General features: G+C 25.8%; 4 protein-coding genes across 4 annotated transcripts in view; 2 read left to right on the forward strand and 2 right to left on the reverse strand.

Moving 5' to 3' along the window:
* Window positions 1-8,298, forward strand: part of LOC100167584 (protein transport protein Sec31A) — a 9,388-nt gene extending 1,090 nt beyond the window's left edge. Inside the window, exons 3-19 of the mRNA XM_001948103.4 lie at window positions 358-493; window positions 769-866; window positions 941-1,083; window positions 1,222-1,324; window positions 1,747-1,899; window positions 2,065-2,169; window positions 2,233-2,493; window positions 2,610-2,712; window positions 3,453-3,607; window positions 3,666-4,118; window positions 4,187-4,270; window positions 4,334-4,682; window positions 5,140-5,754; window positions 5,816-5,904; window positions 7,050-7,295; window positions 7,419-7,490; window positions 7,955-8,298. Of these exons, the coding sequence (XP_001948138.2) occupies window positions 358-493; window positions 769-866; window positions 941-1,083; window positions 1,222-1,324; window positions 1,747-1,899; window positions 2,065-2,169; window positions 2,233-2,493; window positions 2,610-2,712; window positions 3,453-3,607; window positions 3,666-4,118; window positions 4,187-4,270; window positions 4,334-4,682; window positions 5,140-5,754; window positions 5,816-5,904; window positions 7,050-7,295; window positions 7,419-7,490; window positions 7,955-8,149 (3,360 nt within the window). The 3' untranslated portion in view covers window positions 8,150-8,298. The remainder of the gene's footprint in view (window positions 1-357; window positions 494-768; window positions 867-940; window positions 1,084-1,221; window positions 1,325-1,746; window positions 1,900-2,064; window positions 2,170-2,232; window positions 2,494-2,609; window positions 2,713-3,452; window positions 3,608-3,665; window positions 4,119-4,186; window positions 4,271-4,333; window positions 4,683-5,139; window positions 5,755-5,815; window positions 5,905-7,049; window positions 7,296-7,418; window positions 7,491-7,954) is intronic.
* Window positions 8,232-11,690, reverse strand: LOC100169640 (DNA polymerase delta subunit 3). Its single transcript, XM_001947500.3, has 7 exons — window positions 11,461-11,690; window positions 10,345-10,400; window positions 9,621-10,050; window positions 9,476-9,562; window positions 9,100-9,412; window positions 8,678-8,824; window positions 8,232-8,581 (listed from the first exon to the last, which is right to left on the reverse strand). The coding sequence occupies exons 1-7, from the start codon at window positions 11,506-11,508 to the stop codon at window positions 8,346-8,348; spliced, it is 1,317 nt and encodes a 438-aa protein (XP_001947535.2). The 5' UTR covers window positions 11,509-11,690; the 3' UTR covers window positions 8,232-8,345.
* A 3,749-nt stretch (window positions 11,691-15,439) lies between these two features.
* LOC100162771 (N-alpha-acetyltransferase 40) lies at window positions 15,440-17,303 on the forward strand. Its single transcript, NM_001326641.1, is given in 4 exon segments — window positions 15,440-15,689; window positions 16,335-16,679; window positions 16,768-17,084; window positions 17,086-17,303. Coding segments are annotated over 3 exon segments (618 nt in total). The 5' UTR covers window positions 15,440-15,689; window positions 16,335-16,404; the 3' UTR covers window positions 17,112-17,303.
* Window positions 17,091-20,187, reverse strand: LOC100160740. The gene is made up of 5 exons (XM_001947353.5): window positions 19,912-20,187; window positions 19,622-19,849; window positions 19,427-19,558; window positions 18,411-18,517; window positions 17,091-18,289 (listed from the first exon to the last, which is right to left on the reverse strand). Exons 1-5 carry the CDS (start codon window positions 19,952-19,954, stop codon window positions 18,179-18,181), a joined length of 621 nt encoding a protein of 206 aa, XP_001947388.1. The 5' UTR covers window positions 19,955-20,187; the 3' UTR covers window positions 17,091-18,178.
* Between the last annotated feature and the right edge of the window lie 77 nt (window positions 20,188-20,264).

Consider the following 20,264-nt stretch of genomic DNA (forward strand, 5'->3'; position numbering starts at 1 on the left):
TAAGAAAAACATTGTTTTATGAGCGACTTGAAACTACGCTAAAAAATATTTTCAAAAAAATTTAGACTTTTTGAAATAATGAGTGTTCAATGATAAAAGAATCACCCGGTATATAATATATTTTACCTATAAAATTAAATCTGGTTATTATACATTTCAAGGAATCAAACTAAAAAAGCTTTTTAAACATTTATTAGAATCAAATATTATTTTGTGATTTTTAAGAAATCTTATCTTTAAAGAATTATATAGAAAACAGTATCGTATAAAATGGGTTTCATTGCATATTTACATTTTATTAAATTCAATTTGGGTTTCCACTTCTGTTTTTAATATATAAATAACTTAATTTTGTAGACAAATTTATTTGCATCTGGTGCATCTGAATCAGAAATATTCATTTGGGATTTGAACAGTATGAGTACTCCAATGACTCCAGGATCTAAATCAGAAACTTTAGAAGATGTAATTGATTTAGCATGGAATAATGAAGGTATAAAAATATTATTTTTAAATGTTTCACTAATATAATATAGTTTCTTTATTTTATATTTTATTATCAATGGCTGAATAATGAGAATTGTAAATTGGCTTTTATTTTTTATTTTATATTAAATACAGTATTGTATGTACCTATTTAATGATAACAACAAATGTATATTGTTATTTATTTTAAATAATAATCATTAATCACTTTAATACAAATTAATAAGCTATGTTCTGCCTATGCTATGTTATTTAATTTTTTTCTTAATATTCTAATTTCAGTACAACACATTCTTGGTTCATTGTTTCATAAGTATACTGTTGTATGGGATTTACGTAAGAATGAACCAATCATTAAATTATCAGACAGCAATTCAAAAGTATATATACAAAATATATATATGTATTTTAATTTCAGTTATTTTAATATATGAATAAAAAACAATGTATATAGGTTAAATGGAAAGCAATGTCTTGGAACCCTAAAGTGGCAACACAAGTATGCATTGCATCAGAAGATGATCAAAATCCAGTTATTCAACTATGGGATTTAAGATATGCATCGTCACCCGTTAAAAATTTAATGGGACATCAAAAGTGATTATTCAATTTTTTTTATCTTATAATACCAATAAAATGCAATTACCAATTTTAATTTGAAGTCTTGATAGTTATTATTGTTTTATGTGTTATAATTAAATGTTTTTTAAATTAAGCATTTCCATATATTTGTAGGGGCATATTGTCAATGTCATGGTGTTCCGAGGATCCAGATTTATTAATAAGTTGTGGAAAAGACAATCGTATACTTATATGGAATCCAAGTAGTGAGAATAATGTAATTTGAAATTTATTAATTTATCTTATTTTTGTTATTAATACTTAAATTAGTTTTTATAGCTCTCGATGCATCCCTATTGTAGCTTAATTCCTTAAGAGTAGTTAAGATGACAATATTTATGAAAAAAAAACATGAATCTTTTTATGCATAAATAATTTAATATCTTACACATAATATATAAATCTTCTTTGATAGTAGAAAACTAATAATACAATTTACAAATTAAACATGAACTCGTAAAGTTAAATGTAAATATGGTATGGCCAAGCTTCTACAAATTATCAAATAATTACCAAATGTTGTTAAAAGTAATATTTGAACAAAATATTGAAATTATAGTTCAAATAATGTTATACTGATATCAAGATATACTAGGTATACCAAAATGTAATTTTTTAACTAAATATTTTTTTTTGTAGGAAAATTTGCTGGTATGTGAATTAGAACATAATAACCAGTGGAACTTTGAGATAAACTGGTGTCCAAAAGATCCATTATTGATAGCTACATCTAGTTTTGATGGGTTAACAACTGTATATTCAATAAATGATTTACAGAATTCTGATGATCAGGTAATAATAATTTAATTATATAATGTAAATACTAATTTTTAATAAAGTTGACCGTGACAGCATCCTGCTACATGTGGGCGGTCTGTCTTTCATAACTATTAGTGGTCTTAGTTACTATACCTATAAATATTTTAAATTGGGTACTTAATTATAATATTGTTTTAGAAAATAAGTGGTCAAAATGGAAATATAAACTCTCAATGGACAACAGTATCTAGTTTAACAAACGCTCCCAAGTGGCTTCAGAGAAACTGTGGCGCATCATTTGCAGTAAGAAAAGAAATTTATGAAAACAAATAGAACCATCTATGTTATTCAAGTATCTTTATATAGTTTGGTGGTTGTTTGGTGTCATTCGATGGTTCACTTAAGGCAGTTCAATTAAACAAGACAGTGATTGAATCTGATTTATTGGTGTGGTCTGAGCATCTAAGTAAAGTCTTAAATAATGGAAACTATGAAGGATTTTGTCATAGTAAAAGTGAAATGACTCCTGATGGTAATAATCACTTAATATGGAAATTTTTAAAAACCATGTTTCAAAGTAATCCCAAGGAAGCACAGTTAGAGATACTTGGATATTCAACTAAAAAAGTTAGTGGTGTAGTTTTTAATTAATATTTTATTCATTAATTTTTAAGATGAGTTAATGATAATATAATTTCTTTTTTTATCTTTTTTCTTTTATTGAGTTAAATTTATATGTTTAGGAAGAAAATGATGGATTTCATTCTAATCTTTCAAACATTCAAGAAGAACACAATATTGTGGCTAAGTTTGAAGATTTCAATTTAAAATCTTCTAACCCTAATGGTACAGTAAAATGTTTATTCTTTATAAATATTAGATTCTGAGCAGAGTAATGAAAGTGTTATACCCGTTTTCAAAAGAGAACATACCGCTTTCGCGCATGTCAAATAATTTGATTGATGCATCGAGAACCACATGATCATGCTAACAATGGAAAATTGGGAGGGACGCATGCCACCAGACACAAATTGGTCTCCGACCTTTATGTTCTCTTTTGAAAACTGGTATAGTTTTAAAATAATTTGTTTTTTATTGTAGAAAAAATGGTTTGATCTTAAACTTGAGGGTTTCTCTAAGCAAATTGGATCTAGTTAATATTTGGGTGAGGTAAACCTCATACAAACATAAAACTTTTTAAAACCTCATACATTTTTTATGATTGATTGAAGTTAAAATTTTAACGATATTGGAAACCCTATTGGAGGCAAAGACTATGACAGGTTTTGGTTGTAGCTTAGTTTTGCTCTCTCTACGCCTATAGTGTATTTAATATATGTGATAAGTTTTTGTCAAAAATTAATTGAATGTACTGTATTATTGATAGAAAAAGAAATGACTTAATAAAATTATGTAATATAAATATCCTTAGAAATATAGGTGTGTCTGTGCTCAGAATTTAACACATTCATTACAGTGATCAATGTATACTCAACACCTATTTTACATTATAGCAAAACAACTTTCCCATTTCTTAAATATTTAATTTCTTATTCATTAATTAGTAATTTATGTTATAAATATAGATTTGCAAGACTTAATATATCAGTCACTTCTTATTGGAAATTTGTCAACGGCTGCAGATTTGTTTTTTGATAATGGAAAACCAGTTGAAGCTTTATTACTTGGCATAATTGCTGGTCCTAAGACATTATCTAGAATACAAAATAAATACCTCAAGGTAGACCAATACTATTATTAATCTTCACCTTGTAATTAAACATTAATGTGTGTTATAGAATTCAAAAGAACCAACCGCTGCTTTACTACATGCAATTGTGACTAATGATTGGAATAATCTAATTGAAAATTGCAATTTAAATTGTTGGAAAGAAATAATGACTGCAATTCTAACTCATACAAATGGACCAAGTTTTGTTTCTTCTTTTGAAAAACTTGGCAATCGTCTTGCAGCTAGTGATGATCTAAGCTTGTCACAATATGCACAGCTTTGTTATATCTGTTCTGGAAATGTTGAAGCTCTTATAGATAATAAAAAAGATATAAAAACAGTTGAGAAGTTACAAGAATGTGTAGAAATGGCAATGATGTTGCATCAATCAAAATTGTCTAGTAAATCTAACTTGGAAGTTGGACAAAAAATGTCAAAACTTTTAGTGATGTATAGTGAAACATTGATTTCTCAAGGTGATCTGGAAGGAGCTTTGAGATATTTAGAATTTACAAATAAGGTAATTAATATTTGTATTCAATTATGATTTAATAAAATTATTTATATACTTAAATATTATTGTTTTAGGATTATAGCATTGATTTAAAAAATCAACTATATAAAGCGCTTGGGAAAAATCAAACAGCTGAAAATTCAAATAATATTTTACAAGTAATACCTAATATATTTATTTTAATAATAAAAAATATGAAACATGACTTAACTTTTTTTCAGAAAACATCAACTATTGGTACCCAAGATTTACGAAAATACTCAACATCAAGTGCTACAGGAACTGTAACGCCAGAACCACCTTTTCCGTCTTATCCAAACAAATATATTCAAGATAATGATACATATCAAAATCATAGACAACTTCCCTCAAATTATCCACCTAATATTCAATCTCAGCCATCATATAACATAAATAACCAGCCAACACCTATTTATAACAATCCTCTTAATAGTACACCAGAGTATGGAAATAGTTATATTAATCAAACTAATATGCAAAAAATAGTACCACCAACACCACCACCAGACTTTGGCAGTAGATGTATGACTCCTAGCAGTATTAAGCCAGGTATATAAAATAATACAAATATAATAATTATGAATTTATAGGAAATTATTTTCAAGTTTAAAAATATACAACTATTTTGGTCAAAATAGTTTTGATGCAAATATGTAATCTTAGTATGCATATATAATATTTAGTTATTATTTATTCAATTTTTTTTAATCATTTAAAAATTAAAAAAATTCATATGGTTTTTATAATTATTTTTTCATATTTCTAGTTTCTTGTAGTTCTTGAAGCTAATTTTTATGTTCTTTAATTTTTTTTTGGCATCTTCAGTTAGCTGAATTTCTTTTATTCTTCAATTGCTTTCATATGCATTGTCTTTATACACAATATGTTAAATATTAAAAGATAACATATATTTATTTATTTTTGTATTTATTAATACTTGTAATATATTTATAAAATATTATAAACTGCATGGTAAATTTGATTTTTTTTTTATGTCTTGTTACAGGGAAGCCTAAATATGTTGTTGATCCTTCTGTTAAAGGAAATAACATTCATGGCAGTTATAACAACGGATTAGGAAATCCATCTATGGTAAATCCATTGGGACAACAAAGCGGTTTTAATACACAAATGGGGCAACCAAATACGTTAAACCAGCCATTTATACAACAGAGTGGTTTTAATTCACCAATGGGACAACCACAACCTCATATATTTAATCAACCACTTGGGCAACAAAGTATTTATAACCCAACAATTGGACAACCAAGTAATTTTAATCCACTAGTGGGGCAATCAAATACTTTAAACCAACCATTGGGACAACAAAGTGGTTTTAATCCACCAATGGGACAATCAAATTTTATAAATCAACCCATGGGACATACAAGTAATTTAAATGAACAATTAAATCAACATTTGCGACCAAATATTAATGATCCAGCTTCAGCTCAAATAAATAATTTTAATCAGCCGAAAAGTTTTGGTCAGTTACCTAATTTGAATCAACAACCAACGTTTCAACCTATTCAAAGTCATTTAAATAATTTTTCTCAAACAATTCCTCAATCGCCCAATTTTAATCAGTCATCATCAACTTACAATCAAAGAGCTCCATCAGGTAAATAACTATTTATTTATTTATAAAATACTTTTCTTAATTGCACTTTTAATTTGACTAGTTGAACCTCTACCAATAAATTACATAAAAAAATCTACTCCTGCTGGCTGGAATGATCCTCCAATGTTGTCAACTTCTGCTCCAATTCAAGTAATTATAATTTTTTTTAAGTATAGATTGTATATCATGGGTAATAAGACAATTTCTCCTCAGTTATATTTTGTGGAGTAGAACATTTGCTTTTATTAATTTATTCGATTGGATACCTATTCCCCTGGTATGGCTTTCAGGGGTGTTCAGGTGCCGCCAAAGTCTATGCAACTTTTTATTTACATCATAATGTTGTTATAAGCAAATAATGTATATCAGTGTATATTGTGTGGTGATGGTGATAAATTATTCTTTAATCTATGTGGTAAATACTTAAATATGAAATTGTGTAATTTAAAAAAGTACAGTTTACCGTACTGCCATTGAACAGAACAGTTATGGGTTCATGGTATAAATAGGTAATAGCTTAAAATGAATCTAAATATTTTGATGTCACTGCGTATCTTATAATATTTATTATATAGATACATACAAGTTGTAAGTCCCCATGAATGTTTTTGAATTACAACAAACTAATATCATTCTTATTTCTTATTTAAATATCTAATTTCATCCAAACTTGGAATTAAAATGTCTTTAAAAAAAAAAACGTGAGCATAATTTTTAGATTTTTTGGTTGTAATATCTAATGTGGAAAAAATTGAAGGTTAAACACTCATAAAAAATTAATTTGACTTTCTGGTTAACTTTTTCTTGTTGAAGTTAAAAAAGCTTATGAGGAATCTTGTACATAATTTTCAAATCTTAGATACTAAAAAAAAAAATAATATTTTTGAATTTTTAACTCAATAATTTGCTAATATTTGTGATTTTGACCCTTTTCTATTTTCAAAATTCTATCTTCAGGCACTCATAAAAACAATTTTGAATTTACGCTAAATTCCTAACCAGAAAAAAATTACTTATTGTCTACACAGTACACACACAAAATATAAAAAAAACACATCATTGTAAAATCAATACATTACTCTGCTCAGAATCTAAAATGTTTTGCTTCGAATAAAAAATAAAAAATATAAGGAAAAAAGTAAAAGAAACATAGGAAAAAATATAATTTATTCAAAAATTGTGTTCTGTAGTTACGGCTTAAATTTATGTATAAAAGATTTTGAATTAACAAAATATATTCTTCAATTAATAAAATCACCCATTATTTATGTCTTATAATTTAATCATATGCTTAGAAACCACCAACACCTGTGTCAACAATTCCAATTACGCATCCGTTGTATACAAATAATCCGCCTCCAATTGAAGAAATTGGAACTTATATTCCACTTCGAAGTACCAACGAAGAACAATATTTTAACAACAATATAACACAAGGTGTAGAAGCATTAACAAAGCAGCCTATTCCACAAGAGCATGTTAAAATTCAAGTGATATTGGATGGATTGCAATCAAAATTATTAGAAGCAGCACCTACTGCTGTAAGTAGTTAAACATTTTGAGTTATAGTTTTATCTATATTCATACCTCATGTACATTTAAAAGTTTTCACTTTTACTCTAATTATGTAAAGATTATATTAATATACATATTATTTTTTATAGCAAACCAGAAAAAGAGTTTCAGATATTGCTAAAAAATTAGAGTTGTTGTATGACTCTTTACGAGAAAATTCCGTAAGTAATAAGTATTATAATATATAAGTATCATTCAATTTTTTAGTAATAATTTCTAAATCGTGTACATGATAATTTTGACTAACTATTGAGACTATTAATTATAATATTATATTATATTAGACTAATATTATATTCTTTAAAAGTCAGAAGTTACTAAACATGATATTAATGACAAAACTAGCCTGAAACAAAACTGATTGTCATTTGTACATTGTCTTATGAGTGTGACACATACCTTATTTGGATAAACCACAGATAATATACAAAGCAAGGTCATATGATTATAAGCTTTAATACCCAGAAAAATTATAAAACAATTTATTTTTTAATTTTAAATATATATACTGGTTTAGGTGTGTTAAAATTATCATTTTACACATAAGAAATGCATGACCTAACATATTATGAAACTGAAAATTACTATTATGAACTATTAAATTAATTTTAATTATAAATTACAGTTGTCTGCTTATTTGATTCAATGTCTGCACACAATGATCGATCTTGTCCTGAAGCGAGATTACAATGGTGCATTTAATATACACACACAACTAGTTTCGGGGCCAGAATTTTCAAAAATATCAACTTTCATGCCTTCGTTGAAAGCACTGTTTCAAATGACTTATCAATATAATGTCAGCCTTGAAGGATTGTGATCAAATTTTTATTGTTGAAAAACAATTTACTGTAGATGGTTAAAAAAAAAATTGTGAATAACATAAATAACACTAAAGCAAGTTAATATTACTTCATATGTATTTATAAATTTTATTAAACTGGTGGTACATAAAAATTATTTAATTTATATGTTATAATTTGTGTATTTCTTTAAATGTTAAAATATTACATTATTTATTTTGTTTTAAAAAAACTAGTTAATGAAGATTGTTTCATTCCTTGGCTAGAACTATTTTTAGATTTTTTATTTTTGTTCTTTTTCTTATCTGCAGAATCTGATTCCGAAATTTTAATTTTTTTTATGACTGGTTCAACATTTAATTCTTTAGATTCAGAATTATTGTCATTTCCAATAGATTCCAAAAGTGGTACACATTCAGTTTCCACAATTTTTACTTCTTTAGTAGTATCTACAAAAGAAATACATCATAAATACATTAACAACTTATTTTAGTTGATATATATATATATATAAGTATTTTGTTATCATAAAAATATGTACTCACGGACAAAACCATCATCATCTATAAATGTTGATGTGGTTGTTTGTTTCTCTTTTTTTCGATTTTCTCTTGGTGTTGGGCGTGGAGGAGTAGGCTGTACAAAATCAACATCATCCTCACTATCCAGGACATGTTCAGTTCTTTTCATATCTAAAAAAATATATATTGACAATTAATATAATATATATTATATACTTTGTCTCATATAAGACTAATTTCAGGCGCTGATCGATTTTCATTCTATTAATTCTCATTGAACCCTTCAATTAAATCGAATTTTGTTATAAGCTTTTGTTCCCAAAAGCTCAGCGCGTGGTAGTAACGCTCATTCCTGCCGCAGTGTACAGATGCCTACCTGATGTTACACTTATAAAGTTATATAAATAGTATAGCAGAGTATAAAAATGTAAATATTCTACACGTACCTTCTTCTTCGCTATTTATTTCTTCATCTGAACTATCAAAAGTTTGAATACGTTTTCTTTTAACTTTAAGACTATTTTTACTTTTACTTTTGTTTACATTTTCTTTTTTTTTCTTTTCTTTCTTTTGATTTTTTTCTTGATCTGCGCTGGTTGAGTTCTTTTGGACATTTTTAGGTGGCTCTACATCAATTATCTTGGTATCTTTTTTTGTAATATTTTCTGTTGAAACTTTGTTTTTAGAATCAGCAGAATCATTTGTTGTGCATGGATTTTTATTGGAACTCTTGAATTTTGTAAAGAAATTTGAATTGTTCTAAAAATTAAATTTATTGTTATAACTTAATACCTTTTTAAACATTGGTTTTATCTAACTTACTTTTTTTGGAATAACTTTTTTTTCTATTTCTTTTAGTTTTGTATTATTGGTGTTATTATTTTTAGCAAAGAAATCCAATCCATTTTTCTATGAAATAAATATTAAAAGTAACAAATTATAAAACTAAATTAAATATTAAAGTTACCTCTTTCTGTGTTTTATCTAATTTTATGTCTGCAGTTGTTTCATTTTTATGATTTTGAACTTGATTAGGGGACAAGTTTGTCTGTTTGGTTAAAGGTAAATTAATTTCCATTTCAATTGCGTCTCTTTGTTCTGGTATTGAGTCGTTTCCTATTTCTTTCCTTTTAATACTTGAGGGTAAATTAACATTATTTAGTGAATTGTCCACTAAATGTAAAGCATTATTCATATCATCGAATCTGTTAATAGGTTGAATACTATACACATGTTCAAAATCAATTTGTTTAAAACGCCGGTGCATAGTTTCAACATGATCATCATACGCCAATACAATACAAAACTCATCATTTTCTTTAAGTGTCCCCCCAATGGCAATGGTGATAGAGTATTTGTGATCAGCAGTAAGTTTAGAAACATAATCTTTTAACAATCTGTAAATAAAAAAATAAAATTAATATACTGCAGAGAAATTATAGAGGGCGCACCCACAAACATTTGTGTAGTATTACTGTTTTTCTTAAAACTTTATTTTTTTTTTTTTATTAGGTTTAAGGCTCGACGATTGAGGTCATTAGCCTGGAAGGTTAATTAAAAATCAAGATGTACCTACTACCGGAATTAAAATAATAATCATTTGAAATAATATATTCCTATATGTTTAAAATAGAGTTATTAAAATTTTTGTTTCTTAAAATATTTTTACTTCTTAGGCATTATTTACTTACTGTTTTGCTTTATTTGGGTGAATATCTAATTTTTCAGTCAAATATTTATATGTTACCTGAAAATACAAAATATATAATATCTATTAATATCATTTAAGTACATTCCTTGGAAATAAATTATACTTATAATATTAAATTAAATATTAAAGCCAAGTCTAGAAAATTATACCGAGGTAAATCAATGTCCATGCTTAAGTCCTATGTACAGTAGGTCCTATGTGGGTAAATTGATTATACAAATTTTAAGAGCTAGTCAACATAAAAACATAATATGGCTGAAGAGTTTGAACGCACTGAGTAACCTCAAAAACTAATAGACCGATTTCAATAAATTAAGTTACATTAATATATTACTTGGGGAATGTTTAAGCTTATTCTTTCAACCCCTATAGTTTGGTATGAGATGGCTCACATATGAAATTTGTTTGACCCTCAAAAATTGAATAATTGTTTTTTTTTTTTTTATGTGTAATGTTTAATTAAATTGATTACAGAAATAAAATATAAAAACACAAAGATTGGTAAAGACAATCAACCAGTCATGCATTGCTAAGAGATTTTTTATATAATATTTAAATTACTGTTTGTTATTCAAATGTAAAACAAAATGCAATGTGCTTATGTTTGTAAAAAATACTTAATATAATCTCAATTTTAACAAGTTATAGATACTGTTCTTAGAGATATTAGGAAAGTTTAGAGAACCAAGTTCAAAAATATACGTATATAAGTGCTATTTCTAATTCAGCACAGGCGGATTGCCCATCTCGGTCAAATTAATCCCCAGAGCAAGGTATGTCGAAGTCGATTGGCCCGTGAACTGAGATACACCAATATAGCGCTGTATTTTATATTTTTTAATTTTCTTCACTGGCAGTCGGGTTATACAGCCAGTAATATATAAATTATGAAGTCTTGAGGAGTGTATAAGTTAACATCATTATTGTTTTATTTATCTAAATACTCTGGTTGAAATAAATTTGCACACATATAAGTGAATTGTAATCAGCTACTATTTCAAGTATATTGCAATAAGTGAATTACTAATGTACCAATTTATTATTAATTAGGGCAAGCCAAAAAGTTTAAATTAAGTATAAACTATAAAAATCTTACAATTTGTTGTTTATCTTCAAGTTGTTCAACAATAATTTTCGTTTCCATTTTATTAAAAATAAAAAAAATCAATAAAAATATAGTTTACATGTAGCTTAATTTAAAATTAAATAAAACTTCAATACCTATAATATTTTTAATAAAAAAATAAAAGTAGTTTACATAATAGAATTTAGTATATTACGACTAAAATACCGATTTGCGATTTACGATGAACCATTGAAGAACATTAAATAAAAATGATACCATTATCTATCTAATATAATAATTCATCCATGATAAAAACAAATTTGCCGCCAAAAAAAAACAAAGAAATTTATGGAGCCATGACAAACTATATGAATTGTCGTTATCCATGGGCTTTCTAGAATATAAATTGTTCTATGCATGGCCAAATGTTATTTAGCCATGGTTCTATGGTTATTTAGTTCGTGCATGGAACGTATCATGACAAAATAAATTTTTTTTGTCATGGAACGTATCATGGACCGGGACTGTGATTTATGATCCATAATTATACGGTCCAATAGACATTTGTCCCAAAATGTTACAAAAAAATACCTAATTAAAGTTTACATTTTGACAATATTCATCGGGTAATCGGAAAAAAAGAACACGGAAAAAAGACCAACAGCAAAAAAGAACACGGAAAAAAAGAACAATTTACAATTTTTTAAAAGTACATTTTAAAACCGAGAATAATCATTTTAGTTATTTTGTTATAATTTTATAATATAAAATATAGTACTGTAACACTGTAAACAGTCAATTTTGTAAATAAGTCAAATAAATAGTAATTAATAATAAAATACATTAAAATAAAATACGCTGTAAAAAACGATTTTAAAACGTCCATTTCAAATTTTTATATTATTTAAAACACTTTAACACTTCAGTGACTGTCAACAGACTAAATTTTGTTCACTAAAATAATATGAAAACGTATGAAAATGTCTACATAGATCACTGTGATCTCTCCATAGGGAATTTCCAGTAATAAAAACATATTTTACTCTATATTATACCCCAAGTTATATTGTATTTATTATAATAATATAGAGATGAAGATTTGTATTTTTAAGGAATTCAATAAAGGCAATTTTCTGTGTTTATACTGTTTACATCCTGGTCGTATAAATAATATGTAAATTTGGAATGAAGGTAATTTCTCCTTTTATTAAATTTAAATTGTATATAATATCCAAAAAATATATTATAATGTACATATTAATTATAAAATTACAACAAAATAACTAAAATGATTATTCTTGGTTTTAAAATGTAGTTTTCAAAAATTGTAAATTGTTCTTTTTTTCCTTGGTCTTTTTTTCCGGGATTCTATTCACCGACATCTCTATGACCACGCTGTGTACTTAGTGCTTTTTTGATGTGTCCATGACAAAAATAGTTATTGTAACTTTGTAAGCAATACATTTCTCCGTATTGTACCCATAGACCGGCCCATCCTATACTAAATACATTGATAGTCGCATGCCAACATAGCGCAGTGATTCAGCCCATTTATGGATCAGTGCTATCATAAAATCTTGCATTCGGTGTATTAAAAAGTAACTTAACTGGATAACGGCATTATAAAAACGTGCGAAAACACTCAAAAACACTACGAGATAATATTATATTATAATATAATAATATTATAACGATTATTTTTGTACCGTATCAGAGTAAATCAGTAACCGAAAAGCGCCACCTATCATGACACGACGGAAACGTGAAGAGGGCCGGTCTATGAGTAAAAGGTCTATGATCATTTGTATGAATATGTATAATTTACATAGATAATATAAGAACTTTTATTATCTATGGTAATTTATAACGAATTAATATTATGACCAAAATAGTTTTCGGTAAATATTTCATAATTTAATAAAAAAAAAGGTGGGTAAGTGGATGTCCCTCTGCTGTACAGTAGGTTACAAGTGGGTCACTGTATAATGGATAGTAATTTGAATTCAATGATATAATATCACTGTATAAGAAAAACGATTCTGAGTGGGGACGGTTTGTCTTATAGGTATACTATTATCTATTGTATTAAAAAAAAATTGACCTATAATAGGTATTAATAATAAATTCCAAATTAATCATATCACAATATCAATCAGGTAACACGTTATACATCAACAACAAACCGTGGTACTATCATAGATATATAATAGTATACTTTAGAAGTTTCAAGTACCCACAAATAATATTATACAATCATTAAAATCACAACAAAATAACTAAAATAGTTATTCCAGGTTTTTTAATATATAATTTCCTCCAAATTTGAAATTAAAATTACTATAAAAATAATCTGTATGTATTTCTTAGAATTTTTGGCAACAGAATTAAATATTTACGTGGAATCTTCTTTTAAATTTTCAATCCTTAGATATAAAAGTTGAACATTTTATAAATTTTTAACTACAAAATAATTATTCAATTTTAAATTTGATAAATTTTGTCAACATTTTAACTTCAAATGCTTATAAAAAAAAATTGTGCCTATGTATTTTTAATATTTTTCAACTGTTATTGTAACAATGTATAAGGAGCTTTGTATTAATTTTTTACACTTTTTGGCTCAATAGATAAAATTGTATTGATATTTATAGAAAAAATAACTAAAAAAATTGAAAACTTACAATGTCCGTAAACAGATCAAAAAGAGTCAAATTATTTTCAAAATTTTATCGTATATATAAAATGCTAATATAAACATTCAGTGAAAAGTTTCTACAGTCATTCGTTTTTTAATTACAACAAAATAAGAAAATCGTTACGTAAGAAATCGAGTGAATATCAAATGTTGTAAAAATATGAATTTCAAATGCTCATAAAAATTTAATTTGAGTTTCTTATAGACATTTTTTTTTTGATAAAGGTAGATTATTCTATAAGGAATCTTGTATTACATTTTAAAATCTTAGTTCTAAAAAGAAAAATTTTTACGAATTATAAAATCAACATAATTAGGTAATTTTCGTGATTTTTTCATATTTTGTCAATATTTGAACTTTAAATGCTAATAAAAAAAATTTGTGACTATGGATTTTTAATTTTTTCGTCTGCCTTTGAAACAATGTAATAGGAACCTTCTATTAAATTTTCAAGCTTTTTTAACCAACAAATAAATTTTTATTGTTATTTATAAAAAAAAAAAAAACTAAAAAAAATGGAAACTGAAAATGTCCGTAAACAGCTCAAAATAAATCAAAATATTTGAAAAATGTTACGGTGTATAGAAAATGCTAATATAAAAATTCAGTCAAAATTTTATGTACCTGCTGTCATTCGTTTTAAAGTTACACCAAAAACCAAAATCAATTTTCTCGAAAACAGATTTTGCGTAAAATTTCCCGTTTTTCCTTAATTTTTCTTTTGTTTTTCACGGCGCTTTTGAAAACTATTGGAAATTTCAAATTTTGACCTCCCGAATGCACCAACTTTCCCATCAAACAAGATCCTGTTGAAGAATATCGAAGCAGTTTTACTGCCCCAAACCGTGATGACAGACACAACAATTTAAAAAAAAATTTAAAAAAAAATAAAAAAAATAAAAATACACATCATTGTGAAATCAATATATTCATCGTTCCACTCAGAATCTAAAATGTATGGTTATATTTAGTATAACAAATAATAATTATAGTTAGACCTAAAAAATAGCAAGAGGTGCAAAACATTTGAAGTTTGAACTCGGGGCGCTGAAGACTCTTTTGCCCCCCTCCCCACCCCACTAGTTTAGCTAATGTGCAATTTCCAATGTCCTTGTTTCCATAAGGAACATCTTTTAAATAATTATTACACATTATAATATTCAAAATATATTTCTTCAAGTAACCACTTTATCCACAAAACATTTTATCCAATAGTCATTTGTTCATTTGTTGCGGTCGTAGATTAAAGATTACAAAGACATTGATATTTGATAAGAAAATAACAAACAAATGTCGTTATAAAGAGAAATTTCGTTTTTTATTCAATTGTAAATTGTAATAGCTAAGTACCTAACTAATTGTATTACTATTTACTAGTTACTACTATTACTATATTAAAGTGAATACAATATTTAAAAAAATATATTTTTATTTATCCTTTAAACTAAACATTTCATATTGTGGTATATATTTACGTTGCCTATTGTAATTGCATAAAATACAATAATATAATAAATTTAATGAACGTTTTAGGCATATATTAATACAATCAAGAATTTAAAGGTAATATTTACATTATTTTTTATTGTAAATCATAATTCATAACAATAAAAATCCTCATTTATTTAATAGAATAAGTAAGTAGTATAATCTCAAGACAGTAGTATAAAATCAGAAAACACTGTTGGGTATTTAGAATCTAAACACCCAACAATACTATTCTAATAATTTATAATAATAATTTAAACTTTAGAATAACTGACACTCATAAATAGTGTAGATAGTGTTCGCTGTTGGTTAAGATCTATCAATGTTGGTTATTAATTTTCGATTTTGGTTAGGTATAATACCATAATGTTTTTAAAAGTTTTATTAGAATAAAGTGTATAATATAATAATTTATTATTCATTTATAAATATGATATTTTAATGGAGGTTCTATGGGCTTTTCATTTTAATGTCACTCTATATTTTTAATAATTAGGAGCAGAATTTTAGTATGAATATTTTTACATAACATTTACGCAAATTTACTAAGATAATGATTATTGAAAAATCCATTTTGTATACATATAAGATTGCAAGAAAAAAGTAATTAATTTCATTGTATTTCATACCTTTTTTGAAATAAGTATTTACTTGGGTGCATTTAGTATTTTTAGTATCAATAATTATCAATTTAACATTTCTTTTTGTTTTTTTTTTCAGGTTTTATTAATTCATTTTGAACTTATTTTGTTAAAACTTATAAGTATAAAGTGTAATTGATACAACTAAGATGAGTAGTAATCCTAAAGTAAATATGAGTATTCAAGCAGCTAAAAAGGTAAATGGTTTAGCAGATCCAACTAAACCATTTTCTTCATTTATGAAATATAATAAAAACGATCTTGATATGACAATGCAATTTATAAAAGCACCTGCCATGAATACTTTCCTCAAAGCTAAGGTATTTTCTATGGTTAAAGACAATATGATGGAAACATATAAGAAGTGTCCTTGGGGATGGAATGGGAAAGATAAACGTGCAGAGTTGTTCCACAAAGACTCTAGGTAAATTACATTTTTGTATATTAAACACAATTAAAGTAATTTTTACTTATCATAAATATTTCAAATAAAAAATTATATTTTATTGTAGATATATTTTAGTTCGGCATTCAAGTAATAACTCTATAGCAGCTTTTGTGCATTTTCGATTTGATATAGAAAATTTGATTGAAGTTTTGTATTTATATGAAATTCAAATTGATAAAGATGTGCGAGGTAAAGGTCTTGGAAGATATCTCATGAGCCTTTTGGAAACTATAGCATTTCACTACAAGATGAAACGTATTGTTTTAACAGTGCTTAAAAGTGAAGAAGATGTAGTAAAATTCTATTTCTCACTTCAATATGAAATTGAATCATATTCTCCAGAAGACGCATTTTATTATATACTTAGTAAAAAAAAAAAAAACTTTAGAACTTGTAAAGAACAAATAAATTTGTTACAGGTTTATTCTAAATCTATAACAATAATAATTTTAAAATCTTTGTATTCACATATTTTAATTTATATTATATGAATTTAATACTTCTGGTTACATTATTTGTATCGTTATTGCTACAGTTTAAAGTTCATAATTTTATTATGAAATAATATACAATTTGTATAGTAAAATTATATTTATAGTACATACATATTTTTAATTAGTACAGATTAATTAAGAAATCACAACATCTTAGGAACTTACATCTATTAACAACCTATAACAAAGACTGAAGTATAAAAATGTGACAAACAACTGAGAAATTAATAATATACATACATCACTCATAAGAAAAATAATTCAAAGATAAATAGTTATTCATTTTTCATATAAACTATCAATTGAAATCTGAAATAAAAGTTGAGATGACATTATTCAAGAAATTTAAAAATACTAAATTGACCTAAATAGAAACATTCATAACATAATATTCAATGGAGAACAAGGAATGAAACTTGAATAATATACTAAAGTATTTTTGTTCATAAAAAAAAAAAAACTAGATCTAATATATGAATGAAATATAAAAATATGAGAGTACATAACTTCGCCTTATTAGAAGTAATTTCGCCTTATGATACACATCATTTTTTGTTTTTCATCACACTGTATACAGTAAAATATATTTTAAACCCTCCATTCTTTAGTAATATCATATTAGGTTATACATTAACAAATTTAATTCTAATTAGAACCTATTTTTTAGATTTAGTCATAATTGTGTTCAATATTTTAACAATATACAATATAACTATAAAAAAATATAATATTTATTAATGTTATTATTAAACCTCTAAAATAAAGTATCGGAAAAAGACTAAATATAAAAAATATGTTCTTTACATTTTAAGAATAGACCATAACCTTAACGATGTTAACTTGGATATAATTTGGTTTGGAATACATAGAATATAATTATTTTATGGTATGTATATTGTATATTATGAAGTGTGATATGCCGCAAGCCAATAAATAACTTAACATGTCTTCACTACATATTAAGATAATTTTCTACTAAATTTATAATTTAGTATGTTTGACATTTTCTGTCCAGTAGTTTTGGATTGTCATGGCTTCTAGGCTATTTAAAAATGAATCGTTGTCCAAACTATACATTTCATCAGAATTTTCCTATAATATTAAATATTTTTAATTTTTAATTTTAATTAATTGTATCAATTAACAATTTACATAACGTTTTTACCATGTTACAATAAAAAATTGAAATTTTAAGATATTAATGTTAACTTACTTTGAACATGTCATCTAAATAACCAATAGAGTCTGCATTGCTACAATGATCCAGTGCTTGGGGAGTATTCCATCTACTTTTTTTGTACACTATATATCCTAAAATGACTTTAAAAAAAAATATATATTAACACTAAAACACAAATCAATCGTATATTATATAAATATATTTAATATTATAATATCTGTAACACTCATATTATAAGCATGACTAGTTTCGCGCATTCATTCGGTATGGGGCAAGTACACTTTGGAGCAAGTACACGGGCTCAAACACCCTAATGCCAAAGTCGGCAAGGATCATACGCCGATCATTTTCAGCAAACGATGAGTAGAGGCAGTACCAAGTTAATAGTGGGGACAAAAGTGCGGTTTTAACGTGTTTGCGTTTGTTAGACTGGTCATTCTTAAAACTAATAGAGCATAGTATAGACAAAAAGAATGAATAAGTGGTGCTCGGAAATTGCCAAATTTTATTTTAATATTTAGATGAAACCTTATCCTACTTGTTGAGCTGTAATAGTTTTTAACTAGAAGCTGTTTTAAAAAAAGAAAAGAAATAAAGTGGTGCCTGATATTATTAATAGATTGCTCAAATTGTTGGTTAAAAATCAAGGAATAATTTTAATTTCAAATTTACCATAGAAATACAGAATGATTTGTTATTACCTACAACATAGCAAGGCTTAGGCAACTAAAAGAAACTTAAATTTGGTTTAACATTTAACAGAAATTTTAAGCATTGAATTATTTATTAGAAAAATAAACTTAATTTAATTTATGATCAGTTAAAAAAAATTAGCATTATAGTCTTAGTACAAATTTATTTATACAATACCTTTAAATAATATAATATAAATTCAGAAAAATGCACAAAAAACAACATACCTATTAAATTATTATTAATCTTTGACTAAAAATCCTATTTTTGTTTTTATTGAGTTTAAGTATTCAATGTACTAAATTATTACAGATTTTAATTTTTTTTACTTCTTAATAATATAATTTGTAAAATACCAAATGATAGAAGAATCACACAGCCCGCAAGAGAAGCTCCTGATATCAAAACAAAATGAGAATTCATATAACTTGAAATTTCGGGTAAAGATGTGATATTTGTATATGTGTCATTTGATCTGTCAAGTATATCTGTGAATAAATGTATCAATTAACTATTTTTCTGATGTAATTGTAAATTAAATAAATAAAAACCTGTTTCATTCTGAAGTTCATATTGTTCTTTTAAAGCAAAATTGTCATTGAGTTCTGTGGAATTTTCTGTTAACAAAACAATTTGTGATTTATTGTTCAGTTGTACATTATTAGCAAGTCCTAAACTAGAAGGAGCAGTTTTTAAACTGTGTATCTGTGTACTGCGAGCAAGACGAATTAAACTGTATGGAGTAAATACATTACTGGACAATACTATTGCTAAAATACCTGAAAAAATAATAAAATATAAATAATTTAAATAAATAATTGAATATCAGACACTTATTTACCTTTCAGGTAACTAGCCAAACATATAAAACAAATTAAGTACATTATGTTGATATTAGGTAATAGAACATTTTAAGAAAATTTTAAAGTCGTAGAAATTTACAATATTTCGTTCCAAAAGTTTGCGGAAAAAAAGTGAACACACAATCGAAAAACCATAAATTAATAGTGTGTAATAATTATTTATTATAAAGGATTAGCGAGAAGAAATAACTTTATCGCCTATTATTAATTGCACTTTCGCACTTCGTAGTTCGCACTTAAATAGTTGATTATTATTGATTGATAACAAAGTGTTTGTTTATACCACAGACGAAGATATCTCAAGGATACCATGTCTGTGGCTTATACCATG

The sequence above is a fragment of the Acyrthosiphon pisum genome, chromosome A3 (assembly GCF_005508785.2).
Source record: "Acyrthosiphon pisum isolate AL4f chromosome A3, pea_aphid_22Mar2018_4r6ur, whole genome shotgun sequence".
NCBI classification, from domain to species: Eukaryota; Metazoa; Arthropoda; class Insecta; order Hemiptera; family Aphididae; genus Acyrthosiphon; species Acyrthosiphon pisum.

Bases quoted from the DNA above. Each gene is read 5' to 3' on its own strand.
- LOC100169640 (XM_001947500.3), bottom strand. From the start codon at position 11,508: ATGGAAACGAAAATTATTGTTGAACAACTTGAAGATAAACAACAAATT. The intron at 10,401-11,460 runs GTAAGATTTTTA...TTGTATTTTCAG, and splicing joins TTGAAGATAAACAACAAATT to GTAACATATAAATATTTGAC. The intron at 8,825-9,099 runs GTACGTGTAGAA...ATATTTTTTTAG, and splicing joins AATAAATAGCGAAGAAGAAG to ATATGAAAAGAACTGAACAT.
- LOC100160740 (XM_001947353.5), bottom strand. From the start codon at position 19,954: ATGTACTTAATTTGTTTTATATGTTTGGCTAGTTACCTGAAAG. The intron at 19,850-19,911 runs GTAAATAAGTGT...TTATTTTTTCAG, and splicing joins TTTGGCTAGTTACCTGAAAG to GTATTTTAGCAATAGTATTG. The intron at 18,518-19,426 runs GTATTTTACAAA...TTTTTTTTAAAG, and splicing joins TGTGATTCTTCTATCATTTG to TCATTTTAGGATATATAGTG.